Source organism: Pecten maximus, chromosome 9, assembly GCF_902652985.1.
Source record: "Pecten maximus chromosome 9, xPecMax1.1, whole genome shotgun sequence".
NCBI classification, from domain to species: Eukaryota; Metazoa; Mollusca; class Bivalvia; order Pectinida; family Pectinidae; genus Pecten; species Pecten maximus.
Genome location: NC_047023.1, coordinates 25,283,370 through 25,300,973, shown reverse-complemented (window position 1 = coordinate 25,300,973; position 17,604 = coordinate 25,283,370). Strand labels below are relative to the sequence as shown.

Sequence of the window (17,604 nt, the reverse complement as noted above, 5' to 3'; positions counted from 1 at the left end):
CATAGACCACAGGGGATATAACACAGACCACATGGGTTATAACACAGGCCACAGGGGTTATAACACAGACCACAGGGGTTATAACACAGACCACAGGGGTTATAACACAGACCACAGGGGGATATAACACAGACCACAGGGGATATAACACAGACCACAGGGGTTATAACACAGACCACAGGGGTTATAACACAGACCACAGGGGTTATAACACATACCACAGGGGTTATAACACAGACCACAGGGGATATAACACGACCACAGGGGATATAACACAGACTACAGGGGTTATAACACAGACAACAGGGGTTATAACACAGAACACAGGGGTTATAACACAGGCCACAGGGGCTATAACACAGACCCCAGGGGTTATAACACAGACTACAAGGGTTATAACACAGACCACAGGGGTTATAACACAGGCCACAGGGGTTATAACACAGACTACAGGGGTTATAACACAGACTACAGGAGTTATAGCACAGACCACAGGGGTTATAATACAGGCCACAGGGGTTATAACACAGACCACATGGGTTATAACACAGACCACAGGAGTTATAGCACAGACCACAGGGGTTATAACACAGACCACAGGGGGATATAACACAGACCACATGGGTTATAATTATATATATATATAACAGACCACAGGAGTCACTTTTGAGGCATCACTGTGTATATATTATCCTTGTGAAATACTCAGTTGTGAGTTGCTTCAGCATCAACAGAGCTATCACTGTCTGTCAAGGGTTTGTCATGGTATCTTAGAAATACAATACTCACTTTTTCTTAATTAGTAATTAACGATTGTATTAAATCATAGGAAGAATATTCCATATGTTTCCTTGTGTTGTGGTGTGCTTGATCTATTGTTCACACTTGCTAAAGAAAAATGTTGTAACTCATAACAAAAGGACAGGGTTGATTTCAATAAGTTTATTTCCAATCGCATTAAAACAAAATTGCCCTGTAAGCTAAACAAATCACAGATCTCCAAAATGCATTATTCTCAGACCTGTTTTGTATGCATGTATACCCAAATTACAAATTGGAACCTGAATAATATCTCTGCTTGTAGGGAGTAAGAATTGTACCTGCTGGTCCTATTATTGTACAATCGTAAGAGGCGACTAAATTTGGGGTCTTACCTTTTCTTTTCTTTCTACCTGCTTATAGGGTTCAGTATTTCTGGGAATGGGATGACTGGTTCGCCTGTTGTCAGTTTAATATGGGGTAGTGGTGTCCTGCTTGGTGTCTTTGGCAATATGCTTCAGTGATGTAGCACTATAAAGTATGCATCAGTTCGCAGACAGCATGAACAAACTGAGCCTCCCAAAACACACATTCACACCCATATCCTCAAATGACCTTAGCTGTTGATAGGATGTTTAGCAATACTAAACTAACTTAGCTTGTATAAGATCTTGAACTAGGTATATACCGTATTTGACCTAATTAGGGCACCTGCCCTAATATGGGCGCCCCTACCTTTTTTCAAGCAAATAAATCTTTGACTGAGTGTCAAAATGGTGTTCAAAAGTAATAATTCATGTGAAATGTTTTGCTACTTTATGTGTTCAATTTTCTTCAGCAAATTAAGTAACTGGAACACAAGTTTTCGTCACATTTTGTCTATTCCTACAGATGACATGTCAGTGCAAAGAGCACCCGAAACTAAACACATATACAAATAATAACTTACCATCTTTAATTGAAGATAAAGTAAGACTTCACTCTTGTTGATAAATAACTTTTGTTCAGAACAGAAAGCTAGTAAAAGACATTGTAAATCAATTATCAGGTCAAAGAAAACAATGTCTGATATGATCTGGGAAATCACCTGTATTTATATATAAATAGAACACAAAAGAGTTCCATTTGAACATAAATGGTGGAACACACGTTCTCTGGTCTAAAGATAAGCTGGCATGGTTTACAAGTTTACAGGAATATTCTTCATCTATAATATTTTTATGACTGAACATTTTACCGTTTCCACAGCCTTGGGTATTCTGCTATAAGGTATAGTCTGTTTCATGAAATTTCAGAATAACTAGTCTTAATAAGGGTGTCCCCACTGGCAATTATCCGCGCCCTTATTAGGTAAAATACAGTATATCATATCATTACTTATGTCTGGAGTATTAATCATGATAACCTTAATTTTAACTCCTAAACAAGGACTCCGACTGCCACATAGTCCTGGAGTGACAATCCTGATTATATTTGTTTTAACTCCCACACAAGGACTCCGACTGCCACATGGTCCCCTGGAGTGACAATCCTGATTACATTTGTTTTGCGATCCTACCGATCACATTAGTCCTGGATGTTACAATGAGAAAGTAAAACAACCTTGAAAAGCAACAATTATTGATGCAAATGTCTCGACCCGGGATAATGCTTGTCGAGACACAACTGGTCTAGTATCATACGCTAATGAACAATCAGATATCACGCTTCATTTATATATCTTGTCTGTGGTTTTAGGATAGATTTATTGAACAGTGTTAAAATTTGTTTTCACTGATCACATAATTTTCCATTTTGCCTGAAGTTTGTTGAAATAGATCTAAATCAGAGGAGTCGATGATACAGTGTCTATATATGGCTTTTAGCCCTATTTAACGTACATCTAATGGTTCTCTGTGTAGCACTGTGTGACAGAGGTATAGTACAGCCGATTGCAGAGTTATTAATGTTCACTGGTAATTATACGGTGTCGGTTGTAACACTTTATGTATAATTCATTCCCAGCTACAAACTGTACTGTTATATTTATGCCGGTATAGACAGACACAGGGTTTCTGCAAAATGTATGATTTTGGCTGTCTTCTCGATACAGAGGCGTGTTTGCATGATACGTATTTATTACAAGAGTACTGTAAGCCAGGGCGCCCAGTGGTACCAGTCCAAGAAACGTACCATCAGAGATCAAAAGGAGATCGTTGGGTCGGCTAAGATTCTGACAAGTAGAACTGGACGTGGCTGATGATTTGGTGTATTGTGTAGGATTAGTGACGTTTTTTTCCCACAATAGGTCTCTGGATATTAATTTTAATCTATGATGGATATTTAATATTAGCCATGACGGATTTTGATGTTCAGCCCCCTGCGGTAAGTTAAAAAAAAATTCTTCTTTATTCTATATTCTATAGTAATTTAAGTATAAAAATGAAGGAGAGGATTTGCCATGCATCATTAGAAGCGTCTGAATTACACCTGTATAGGTATGATAATAAAACTTAATTTTAATCTTTATAATAGACTAACCTTTATAAATAACTTTTTTAGAAATCAAATGCCTTTTATGAATTCTAAATTGAAATTAAAATGATTGAAATGAATTCTTTTTAAAATCAACCTGTGTTTAACAAAGGTAATTACATTGTGATTGTGAAGGGAGGAATGTAGTATTACATTGTATAACTATATAACACTAATTACCCTGATTAGAGATAACAGGTTTTTTACTCCATTACTCCACAGTGCTTACATTTCAATCAGAAACTGCATTGTACCTTCAGGATAATTAATGCAAAATATTTTCTTTGTTTAATAGAATATATTTGTATCTTTATTTTTTTAACACATTAATATTTTTCATGAAGGAAACTCTTTCAAGTTCAAAATAACATGAGTAAAATGTAAGTAAAACAGTAAGCGTTACGGTTAGGTATAGGGGTAAGTTTTACTTATAATGAGGACAGAGGGTAATAAGGTGCCATGGGGTGTTTGTTAAAATAAACTAAGCTATGGAGGTAGGGATGGGTAGGGGGTAGGGGACATTGATTGTGAGGGTTATGGGCTATGATGGGGGTGGGGGTATGGGTGGGAGTGGTTGTTTGATGCTTAAGAAACTAAGCATTAGAAGTATGGGTTGGGTAGGGAGGAGGTAGGGGACACTGATCGTGAGAGTTGGGGGTTAGGGTGAAGTTTAAATAAACTTAAGAATGAAGGGTAAGGTTGGGGGTAATGATTTGAGGTTGGGTAGGGGTGTTTAATCAGATAGAACCATGGGAGGATTTAGGGTAAGAAGAAATTATTATTTACAGAAACTGCTATAAGGTTGAACCTTTTATTTCCCAGGATTTTCTTTCTTTTGCAAATGTATTCTTATAGAGGATATTTTCATAAATGGTAAAATACAAGGGTAATTGAATATTGATTTTGACAACAGTAAATAATACATTGGCCATTCTAGGGTGAAATAAGCCATGTCCTATACATGTAAATCAAGAATTAGATCCAGACTTTTATCTGATCTGTCATGGTCAACAATCAATAATTTAAGTGTATAGCCAATCATAAGGCAAGTTATATATTGGATGAAGAGTGCCCTTAGACATAATCTGTTTTTGTAGAACCACCATGTCAATATAATTTAGTGTATACAGAGTATGTAAACTTACTACGATTTCATATTGAAAAATGCAATACAGAACCTATATATAAATTTCAAAATTACAATGTGTATACTGCTTCACCCTAATTTGTCATGTCGTATAATGTAGCTCTTTTGATGAGATGAAACATAACAATATAGGCAGAGTCATGTAGGTGGTAAACCACTAGTAATAACTAAGGCTATTCCTATATATGCTGTCATCGCTATCAGATTTTGAATCTTTGTACATCAGGGATGTTCTAAAACTCGTAAAAATGTGAGTTTTGTGACAGATGTCATACTGTATCATTGGAATGAATCATATATAGAAATTGAGGTGGCAAGCTGACGGTCCTATATAGCCTTTATCCATCCCCTACGGATCACCGGCAGGACACTTTCACTGCTCGTAATCAATGCAAAATTTATAAACGCCACAGATTGCTTAGAAAATACCTATGTCTGGGTGTGGGTTTACATTGGTGTACTTTAAAATGGCTCAATATGGTGGTAATCTGTTTTAACCTGTAAGGTGCTGTGATGAAATACCAATCCTGTAACGCAACTGGGCAGTATTGATCTAAACAATGTTAGCTATAATCATCACCAATGTATATTTCTCCTGCTCTGTCACACATGAAATTGTCATTTAATTTGCCAGTATGTTTGGCTTGCTGTCTTGGTGTTTTTCAGGTTTGATAATCAATATTGAAGGAAAGGTTCTGGCAGAGATGAAGATTTTATTTGATATAATTAATTGGTTGTCATGGAAAAATTTAAGTAAAATATTCATTGCTTCATTCCAAATTAGCAGAATTTGAAAACACTGGCCTAGGGTCTAAAACTTCAAACCAGTCAGTATATATAGCCGGAAGTGGAAATTATTCTCATAATAACTCCTAAGAAAACAGCATAGGTCAGCAAGTGCATTTTGGCACTGTAGAATCCTATAAACCAACTAGATAACAAATATGGCATTGGTGTTCTCAGTATGTGCCATGAATGTATTTTATATTGTAGCAGATCTAGAGTTTACATGTACTGTAATGCATGCACATGCAGTGTACTTAACAAGCCAAATATCAAGTCCCTTGAACTATTGGTTATTGAGAAGAAGTTGTTTAAAAATTTGACCCATGTGAGCATAAATGTAGGTCAAGGTCAATCATTTTAACAAACTTAGTAGCCCTTCACCTAAGCATGCAACACAAGTCCAATACCAGGTCTCTGGCCATGGGCCCCTTTATTATTGAGAAAAAAATGTTTAAAGGAAAGGAGACACTAGATGGACAGACAGTAGATGCATATTCCGCACCACGACATAAGCTGACTTGCCATTCAGGCAGGTGAGCTATCAAGTGGAATCATTATATTGTCCTTGGTATTGGATTCTTAAGATTGTTTTTTTCAGAGGGAAGGAGAAATGGCAGAGAAATCCGAGCCAACATGTATAGATTTTATGATATAAATAATTATGTATGTGTTGCTGACATGCAAATCCCCTGTTATAACCCCAAATATAGTCACAGTAGACGAACAACGACTCATTTGTCAGATGCCATCTCCAGTCTCAGTGTTTACGGCACACTACACATCGCAATGTATGGTTCCACACTTGTATGGCTATATAGACAATTGTTGCATGTGAAGAAGTTATTGTGTGCTATATATACCCACAGACCATGCAACCAGTTCCTGATTATCAGGGGCCGCCGAGACCGGTGGACAGCTCCCTAGGGGACTAACAGTACCTTTCTTTAGAGTATTGGACTATTGATTTGAAGCTTTCTTCAATTATGCCAATCTCTAAAATCTACCGTCATAGCAAATAACATGTAATATATTGACTAGAGGATGCCAGTATCATGGTTTGACTTATTTCTCTTGTCTGTATACGTACAGTGATATTTGGATGTCTAGAAAGTGTGATATTGGACGTCTGATGTTAGCATTAGATAGGATATGGTTTTCTCCAACAAAGTAGATCATGTCAAGACAAAGGGACCTAAGTGGCTCACTTCGCGTTCTGAAGCCAATTCATCATTCAACAAATTGACATGGCACTTTTGAATTGTTGCAGACTGCATGCATGGCGCCAACTGAATTCTTTTTTAATTTCATATAAAGCATGTGATCCCTGAACTCTTAAATTTTTAATGAAATAGGCTAGCATGAAGATCTTTTGCTATTTTGAAAAGCAAATGAGCATTAAAACTATAAATTGATGGGTGGAGAATCTTTGTCAATTTGTCACTGTCAGTTCTAGACATTGGTCTCTATTTTGTATTTTCTTGTGACTCCATAATACTTAATTTGACTTCATGATGCATCATCTGTCCAGCATTTTATACTTCAAAACTATTTAGAGGTAATTTAAGGGAGCTGGAATCTGTAGAACAGACTGATATGTCAATGCATAGAACACTATTGGAAATGTTCATGTATTTCCTTTGTTTCTCTCAGAAATATATATATATATACCTTATGTACCTACAGAGTAACTTAACAGTTTTGGCTTCATTTTAATAAAATTGACGGTGTTTCAATGATTGCAATAGCAGTTAACTTTTTAAAAAATTTTTTTAGAAATTACCAAAATTGTATCTCATCCAAATAATGAACAGGTTTAATCACCCAGACAGATACGATGTAAGATCTGTGTATATTTGTACTGTAATTATAACTATAGAAGTCTCGACAGAATCTGAATGCGACGTATTGTAATGTGATTTGAGGTAACTGGTTATGACTACATAAATCTTCAGTGCTCTGTACCTATAGTGTATCATTATGTCCTCAGTACCACACTTATTTTGGGTGGTTTGGCCATCGAGAGATTACACCAACCATATATGATTAAGTCTTCAGTGTGTTTAAACAGTGGATACTGTCTGCCTTGGGAGCATTTATTTGGGTGCCTAGCGGGGAGTTATTGAATTATACATAGAATAGGATAGGGCCGAGAACGTTGATACAGCTTCCGAGGTTCTATTGGAAGCTTGGAAACAAATCACTATGGTCCGTTCCGAACCTAAATGATACACCTATACATAGTAATGAATAGGTGATTGATTTAGTTATCCAAAAATACCACCACCTGGGGTAGTTTGTTCGTTTGTAATCCTGGCAGCTTATACTTGCCAATGAATGGCCCCACTGTGTAGATGTTTCAACATTAGGTCTATTTGTAGTATCATTGTAACTAAAAATGTGTTGGTAGTCTATTCCTGGGGAGTGGGTCCACATTAGAGAAGGGATAAAGGATATATGTATATATACATATATATCAGAAGTGTTCAGGCAGAACATTTTCTGAGACTTCTTTGAAAGAATCAGACAATAAAATTAGCAGTTTAACCCAAGATTACTCCCTTCTGAATGTGTAAATAAAAACAAAAATATTTCCCTTCTAAATATGTAAATCAAAACAAGATTATCTCCCTTCTGAAAAATAGGGGCTGCGGTGGCCGAGTGGTTAAGGTGTCCCGACACTTTATCACTAGCCCTCCACCTCTGGGTTGCGAGTTCGAGTTACCTACGTGGGGCAGTTGCCAGGTACTGACTGTAGGCTGGTGGTTTTTCTCTGGGTACTCCGGCTTTCCTCCACCTCCAAAACCTGGCACGTCCTTAAATGACCCTGGCTGTTAATAGGACGTTAAACAAAATCAAACAAACCAAACCCTTCTGAAAATGTAAATCAAAACAAAATGATCTCCCTTCTGAATATGTCAATAAAAACAAGATTATCTCCCTTCTGAATGTGTAAATAAAAACAAGATTATCTCCCTTCTGAATATGTAAATAAAAATAAGATTATCTCCCTTCTGAATATATAAATAAAAACAAGATTACCTCCCTTCTGAATATGTAAATAAAAACAAAATTATCTCCCTTCTGAATATGTAAATAAAAACAAGATTATCTCCCATCTGAATATGTAAATAAAGACAAGATTGTCTCCCTTCTGAATGTGTAAATAAAAACAAGATTATCTCCCTTCTGAATATGTAAATAAAGACAAGATTGTCTCCCTTCTGAATATATTAATACAAATCGAACAACCTTGCTTAAGTAGAAATGCTTTTCAAACTGATATAACACACTTTCAAAATTACAAATGTATTGCTGCAATCTCGGTATCTATTAAGATCACATCAAAACCTGGAATTGTTAGGCACCATGAGGGTGATATAAGAGATTTGCACTTTTTGATAAAGGTCTAAGTTCTTAAAGGTTAATAAAAAAAAAAATACAGGCCCATGTATGCTTCTTGTTTACTGTAAAACTGAATATTTAGATGTTAAAGTCAGACAATTTCCTGATGTTGACTGTAAATTGCAGACATAAAAATTTGTTGGCAAATTGTACGTCTGTAATTAAAAGCCTTGTAAGTAATTATATGAAAGTTTTTATTATCTGCCAGACAGAGTTAAAACCATTCATCTCATGCATGGTCGTCTTCAAGGCAGATGCATGTCATATATAATGCATGTATAGAATAGTAAAAAAAAACTCCTCGACATCCACCAGTGTAGGCCACCGTGGATGACCCCGATTTACAAGATGTCAGAATCCATTTGTCAGAGTCGTCTGCTGTTTTATGAAAAAAAAGATACATGTATCTATCTGTAGAATAGTTTTTAGAATATTGATAATGTAATGGCTCAAATTCACTATACTTCTCAGCAAATATCATGACATGTACATCAATTCCTTATCTCTGCCCGATCTCGCTCCATTAGATGAGGACCACATTTGATCGATTTCCTAGAAGACCTGCACGAGAATGGATAACGGATATATTGTCTGTTTCTAATGGTTAATAAAGCACATCATATTTTATCATTTCCACAGATATTGTTTCTATAGTAGCCAAGGAATATAGCATTTTACATCTCCTCATACTTATGAGACGTTGAATCCATTATGCTGATACATCATTCTGAATTCTAAAAAAAGACAAAAAAAAAAAAACAGGCTAAAGCAGATACATAGAAGTTGCGAATCTTCGTTTTGATAGTAACTCTAAGAACCTGTCCCGCTATAATAATCACTCTTAAACTCATATTATGGTCCTCTTCTCTTGACCTTGACCTCAATTTATCATCCTGTCTTAATTAGAACTCACTATGCTTCTCCTGTCTTATGGCCTTGACCTCACTTTATGTTCCCTTTGTCTTATGACCTTGACCTCACTTTATGTTCACCTTAGCTTGTTGTATGACCTTTGTATGACCTCACTTTATGCCCCCACTTTTGTTAAGACTTTGACCTTATTTTACTGTTTCTCTCTAAATATTCATCATCTATTCATATCTGGATGATCATAGGATGGTAAGATATACCTAGATATGTATGGTATCATACTATTTTGTGTTTATAAAACTTGTTCTTAAATAAAAGTGTTACAAAGCTTGTGTATATATATTTCTTTGCAAATAAATATATTTCACATGTTTCTAAGAAGTATTAAACAAGACATAAATATTTCTACTCTGATAGAAAAGTACATAATCATTACTGTCTTCATTTCAGTTTTAAGTTATTGACTGTACTTAAATGTGTGTCAGTGAAGCTGGAGGGTCTGTTGTACATTATAAAGTATATAATTTGTGTTGAAAATTTATGGGACGCAACATTGTAATTTGCTCCATACAAATTTGTAACCATGTATTTGGAAGTACATTGTGTGTTAAAATTTAATGGAACTTGACAATTTGTAATTATAGCTCAACAAATTAGTAACCTTCTTATACATTCTACATAACTATTGCTACATCACACAAAACCAAGTAGTCCCTGTAACCATGTAATCAAACACTTGGCTACCTGAAATACAGCTATTCCCTGATCAATATACACCCCTGTCAGATCAATATACACCCCTGTCAGATCAATATACACCCCTGTCAGATCAATATACACCTGTTATATCAATATACACCGATGTTAGATCAATATACACCCCTGTCAGATCAATATACACCCTGTCAGATCAATATACACCCCTGTCAGATCAATATACACCACTGTCAGATCAATATACACCCCTGTCAGATCAATATACACCCCTGTCAGATCAATATACACCACTGTCAGATCAATATACACATCTGTCAGATCAATATACACCCCTGTCAGATCAATATACACCACTGTCAGATCAATATACACATCTGTCAGATCAATATACACCCCTGTCAGATCAATATACACATCTGTCAGATCAATATACACCCTGTCAGATCAATACACACCCCTGTCAGATCAATATACACATCTGTCAGATCAATATACACCCCTGTCAGATCAATATACATCCCTGTCAGATCAATATACACCACTGTCAGATCAATATACACCACTGTCAGATCAATATACACATCTGTCAGATCAATATACACCCCTGTCAGATCAATACACACCCCTGTCAGATCAATATACACCACTGTCAGATCGATATACACATCTGTCAGATCAGTATACACCCCCTGTCAGATCAATATACATCCCTGTCAGATCAATATACACCCCTGTCAGATCAATATACAACACTGTCAGATCAATATACACCACTTGTTCATATCAATATACACCCCTGTCAGAATCAATAATACATCCTGTCAGATCAATATACACCTCTGTCAGATCAATATACACCCCTGTTCGCTCATATTACACCACTGTCAGATTCAATATACAATCCTCTGTCCGATCAAGTATACACCCCTGTCAGCTCAATATACACCCACTGTCAGATCCAATATACAATCCCTGTCAGATCAATATACAACCACTGTCAGATCAATATACACCCACCTGTCAGATTCAATATACACCACTGTCAGATCAAGTACTACATCCACTGTCATCAATATACACCACTGTAGATCCATACACAACCCTGTCATGATCAATATACACCCCTGTCAGATCAATATACACCACTGTCAGATCAATATACACATCTGTCAGATCAATATACACATCTGTCAGATCAATATACACCCCTGTCAGATCAATATACACCTCTGTTAGATCAATATACACATCTGTCAGATCAATATACACACCTGTCAGATCAATATACACCCTGTCAGATCAATATACACCCCTGTCAGATCAATATACACATCTGTCAGATCAATATACACCCCTGTCATATCAATATACACATCTGTCAGATCAGTATACACCCCTGTCAGATCAATATACACCACTGTCAGATCAATATACACATCTGTCAGATCAATATACATCCTTGTCAGATCAATACACACCTGTCATATCAATATACACCCCTGTCAGATCAATATACACCACTGTCAGATCAATATACACATCTGTCAGATCAATATACACCACTGTCAGATCAATATACACATCTGTCAGATCAATATACACCCCTGTCAGATCAATATACATCCTTGTCAGATCAATATACACATCTGTCATATCAATATACATCCTTGTCAGATCAATACACACCTGTCATATCAATATACCCCTGTTAGATCAATATACACCACTGTCAGATCAATATACACCCCTGTCAGATCAATATACACCCCTGTCAGATCAATATACACCCCTGTCAGATCAATATACACCACTGTCAGATCAATATACACATCTGTCAGATCAATATACACCACTGTCAGATCAATATACACATCTGTCAGATCAATTTACACCACTGTCAGATCAATATACACCACTGTCAGATCAATATACATCCCTGTCAGATCAATATACACCACTGTCAGATCAATATACACCCTGTCAGATCAATAGACACACCTGTCAGATCAATATACACATCTGTCAGATCAATATACACACCTGTCAGATCAATATACACATCTGTCAGATCAATATACACATCTGTCATATCAATATACACCCCTGTCAGATCAATATACACATCTGTCAGATCAATATACACCCCTGTCAGATCAATAGACACACCTGTCAGATCAATATACACATCTGTCAGATCAATATACACCCTGTCAGATCAATATACACACCTGTCAGATCAATATACACATCTGTCAGATCAATATACACATCTCTCAGATCAATATACACACCTGTCCGATCAATATACACATCTGTTAGATCAGTTAAATAATACACCACTGTCAGATCAATATACATCCTTGTCAGATCAATACACACCTGTCAGATCAGTATACACCCCTGTCTGATCAATATACACCACTGTCAGATCAATATACACCCCTGTCAGATCAATATACACACCTGTCAGATCAATATACACCACTGTCAGATCAATATACACCCATAGGGACTAAACTAATTTATAAGCTAGGACTTTCAAGTACAACTACCTGGGGAGTATGGGTATGGTACCCGTTGTTAATGAGTTATCCTTTCCGTCTATCAATTACTGATACACATTTGCGAGGAGACAGGTGTTGAAGTCCAGCAATTATTCACAGTGTTCTAAAATACAGCATTACTACATCAAAGCATACATTTCATTGAGGTTTTAGAACTCGGCTATAATCAATTGATTGACAACGAGGATGGACATGATATTGATTTTACAACAAGTGTGGATTAGGACTGTCCCGCCAGTAAATACTGAGATTATAACGTTCTGTTACGGGGATCATTAATTAATGGTGTAATTATGCAACAATTAGGTAAACATAGAATTGGGGATATTATCAAGGGCCCAGCATGTGAATTTACTGTGCCTTATTAAATACCGTAAATATGCGTGTATAGTGCACACTTTCTTTCAAAAATTGAAAAGTGAAAAAATCCACTGCACACTATACACAGGAACAAGCCTTTGCCGGTCATATAGATGTATGGATGCCACGAATGTAATGTAGCTTTGATAAATTACAGATATAAATCGACTTATGCTGCAGTATTCAGCTACCTTAGCTTGCAGTTGAAGTAAAACATTAAGAAAAAAGAAATCATTTTTTTTGAAAAAAGAATTTCTGAAAATGAACCTCCAAAACATACCTGCCACTATACACGAGTGCACACTGCACACACTAATTTACAGTTGTCACTTCAGGTGTCCATCTAGATCTGTGCCATTAATGCTTAATTATACACTTGTATAAAGATTTCACTATAAAAATCTTACTGTATTTTTGAGAGTTATATGCCCCTTTCCTCTTTCAAGACAGGCAAATACTCCTCTATTCCTCTTCATTATGGCTGCTTCTCCTTGATAATATTTGGGACGCATACAGCCATGTACTTGATGACTTGTTGATATTCTTCAAGTAACCATTTGACAATTGTTAACCTCAATGTAACCAGATCTATGAAGTGATGTCTTGAAGTTGTAATTATGTCTTTGCAGATAAGATATAGCCTATAAACAGATTTGAAATAAATACAGTGGTAATTATAAGGTCTCTATGTTTCCCCTACCATCTGTTAATAGATTTCCAGAAAACAGAAACATGTAAAAAAAAAAAAAAAAAAAAGATGAAAAGTACAGACTGTTTATCACCTTTATTGACACATCCATTATTGAATTTTTCAGAAGGATACTTTGGGTCACGTTCTGTTTGAACAAGTATGCAACAAGTTAAATCTGATGGAGAAAGACTACTTTGGCCTGAGATATGTGGACTCAGAAAAACAGAGGGTAAGTAATGCCGTTCTTCAGCTCCTCTGGGTTACATTCCGTCGATCTACAGCCATTCTAGTACCTCTGGTATCACAAATCTGCAATTCATTTAAAAAAAATAATAAATCGAATAAGAAACAATTATCTTATGGTATTTATTCTAAACTTGGAATTGAATTCTAGATTTAAGACCAATTTATTTTTTCAAATTTGAATACACATACATCCAATAGTGTTTTTTGTGAACTACTAGTGACAAAGGAAAGCATTTAACACAGATTGATTGGTAACACTTTGAACTGCTGAATGTTTCCAATTAAAGTGTTTGACTGAGACAATAATTGTATAAATACTAAACTCCGACTCAATTGGTCAGGTGAACTGATTAAAATCAATTACCGGGGAGATATCTCACCTATGAGTCCAGTGCTCTAATTGATTTGATTACATAGAGTGTTGAAACAGGAACTGTGCCTGTTTATGTGACATTATAGAGTGTTGACACGGGCACTGTACCTGATAACATGACATTACAGAGTGTTGACACGGGGGCTGTACCTGTTTATGTCACATTACGGAGTGTTGACACGGGGGCTGTACCTGTTTATGTGACATTACAGAGTGTTGACACGGGGGCTGTACCTGTTAACATGACATTACAGGGTGTTGACACGGGGGCTGTACCTGTTTATGTGACATTACAGAGTGTTGACACGGGGGCTGTACCTATTTATGTGACATTACAGAGTGTTGACACAGGGGCTGTTCCTGATAACATGACATTACAGAGTGTTGACACGGGGCTGTACCTGTTAACATGACATTACAGAGTGTTGACACGGGGGCTGTACCTATTTATGTGACATTACAGAGTGTTGACACGGGGGCTGTACCTGTTTATGTGACATTATATAGAGTGTTGACACGGGGGCTGTACCTGTTTATGTGACATTACAGAGTGTTGACACGGGGGCTGTACCTGTTTATGTGACATTACAGAGTGTTGACACGGGGGCTGTACCTATTTATGTGACATTACAGAGTGTTGACACGGGGGCTGTACCTGTTTATGTGACATTACAGAGTGTTGACATGGGGGCTGTACCTGATTATGTGACATTACAGAGTGTTGACACGGGGGCTGTACCTGTTTATGTGACATGACAGAGTTTTGACACAGGGGCTGTTCCTGATAACATGACATTACAGAGTGTTGACACAGGGGCTGTACCTGTTTATGTGACATTACAGAGTGTTGACACAGGGGGCTGTACCTGTTTATATGACATTACAGAGTGTTGACACGGGGGCTGTACCTGATTATGTTACATTACAGAGTGTTGACACAGGGGCTGTACCTGTTTACGTGACATTACAGAGTGTTGACACAGGGGTTGTACCTGTTTATGTGACATTACAGAGTGTTGACACGGGGGCTGTACCTGTTTATGTGACATTACAGAGTGTTGACACGGAGGCTGTACCTGTTTATGTGACATTACAGAGTGTTGACACGGGGGCTGTACCTGTTTACGTGACATTACAGAGTGTTGACACAGGGGCTGTACCTGTTTACATGACATTACAGAGTGTTGACATGGAGGCTGTACCTGTTTATGTGACATTACAGAGTGTTGACACAGGGGCTGTACCTGTTTACATGACATTACAGAGTGTTGACACGGGGGCTGTACCTGTTAACATGACATTACAGGGTGTTGACACGGGGGCTGTACCTGTTAACATGACATTACAGAGTGTTGACACGGGGGCTGTACCTGTTTATGTGATATTACAGAGTGTTGACACGGGGGCTGTTCCTGTTAACATGACATTACAGAGTGTTGACACGGGGGCTGTACCTGTTTATGTGACATTACAGAGTGTTGACATGGGGGCTGTTCCTGATAACATGACATTACAGAGTGTTGACACGGAGGCTGTACCTGTTTATGTGACATTACAGAGTGTTGACACGGGGGCTGTACCTATTTATGTGACATTACAGAGTGTTGACACGGGGGCTGTACCTGTTTATGTGACATTATATAGAGTGTTGACACGGGGGCTGTACCTGTTTATGTGACATTACAGAGTGTTGACACGGGGGCTGTACCTGTTTATGTGACATTACAGAGTGTTGACACGGAGGCTGTACCTGTTTATGTGACATTACAGAGTGTTGACACGGGGGCTGTACCTGTTGACGTGACATTACAGAGTGTTGACACAGGGGCTGTACCTGTTTATGTGACATTACAGAGTGTTGACACAGGGGCTGTACCTGTTTACGTGACATTACAGAGTGTTGACACGGAGGCTGTACCTGTTTATGTGACATTACAGAGTGTTGACACGGAGGGCTGTACCTGTTTATGTGACATAACAGAGTGTTGACACGGGGGCTGTACCTGTTTACGTGACATTACAGAGTGTTGACACAGGGGCTGTACCTGTTTACATGACATTACAGGGTGTTGACACGGGGGCTGTACCTGTTTATATAACATTACAAATTGTTGATTCGAGGGCTGTACCTGTTAACATGACATTACAGAGTGTTGACACCGGGCTGTACCTGATAACATGACACTACAGAGTGTTGACACGGCGGCTGTACCTGTGTACATGACATTACAGAGTTCTCACATAGGAGATGAAGGCTGTTATATCACTGTAAAAGATAAACATCTCCAGTGGTTTGAAAATCTGTAGCATAAGGAGAGCATTGGCCTATCTAAATAGAGCAATTTCTTTCAAAGAGATATTGAGTAATGTGATGTACCTAGATATAGGGAATAAGTGGTAGCAATAGTTTTAAGTTTAAATCTAGAACATGTGTGGTCAACTATCAAAGTCCAGAGGTTCAAATGAGGTATCTAGATTTAATACAAGTTTTTACAATTTTTCATATCCATGTAAGTCAAACAACTTCTTCTAAAGGTCCATGAAGAATAAAGTTGTATCATTTGCCTTACAGCTGTTACAATAATACACTGTCAATAACAGGTTACGAAATTCATTTTAAAAAATCCTACTGGAAAGAAGTGTAAACAATTTCAAAAAGTTAAAAAAAGAAACAGTTATTAAAAGTTGGTGTTTGTGCTAGTGGCATTTTTTAAGTTTGACTAGATATGAACTTGACAAAATTTGAAGGTCAGTTGATGTAAAATGCATTTGCCAACACCAAAATCAAGAAAATGTGTAATGGCCCAATTGAACTTCATCCAGGGTAAAGTGCATGTCATTAATAATTAAAGTGATTACAATATATCCTTAAAGTACAAAGAAAACTTGAAAATTGAAGAAAAATCTTTTCATTAAAGAGCAAATTTGAAGCAGCCTGGCTGACACAAGTATTCCTGTGTAAATGTAACAATGTGACCACTTAAAGAAAACTCCTGTGATTGATTGATGGGGCTTGTTCAGTCTAGGACACTAAGGGGAAAGGGGTAGGTCGGAATGCTACTGGGGAGCAATTCCGCATTTTATCATCACCAAAGGATATCTAATATGGGAGCTGGGACAGATTAGTCTCTTTTGCCAAGCATGATCCTTTTTATTGGTGTGTGGTATGTCCTTT

The 17,604-nt window shown here is 37.1% G+C and overlaps 1 protein-coding gene across 6 annotated transcripts in view; it reads left to right on the top strand.

Moving 5' to 3' along the window:
* The window catches only part of LOC117335036 (FERM domain-containing protein 5-like), a 91,891-nt gene that overhangs the window by 24,594 nt on the left and 49,693 nt on the right, over positions 1-17,604 (top strand). For all 6 annotated transcript variants that reach the window (XM_033894952.1, XM_033894951.1, XM_033894949.1 and 3 more), the window contains exon 2: positions 13,935-14,039. In XM_033894952.1, the coding sequence (XP_033750843.1) occupies positions 13,935-14,039 (105 nt within the window). The remainder of the gene's footprint in view (positions 1-13,934; positions 14,040-17,604) is intronic.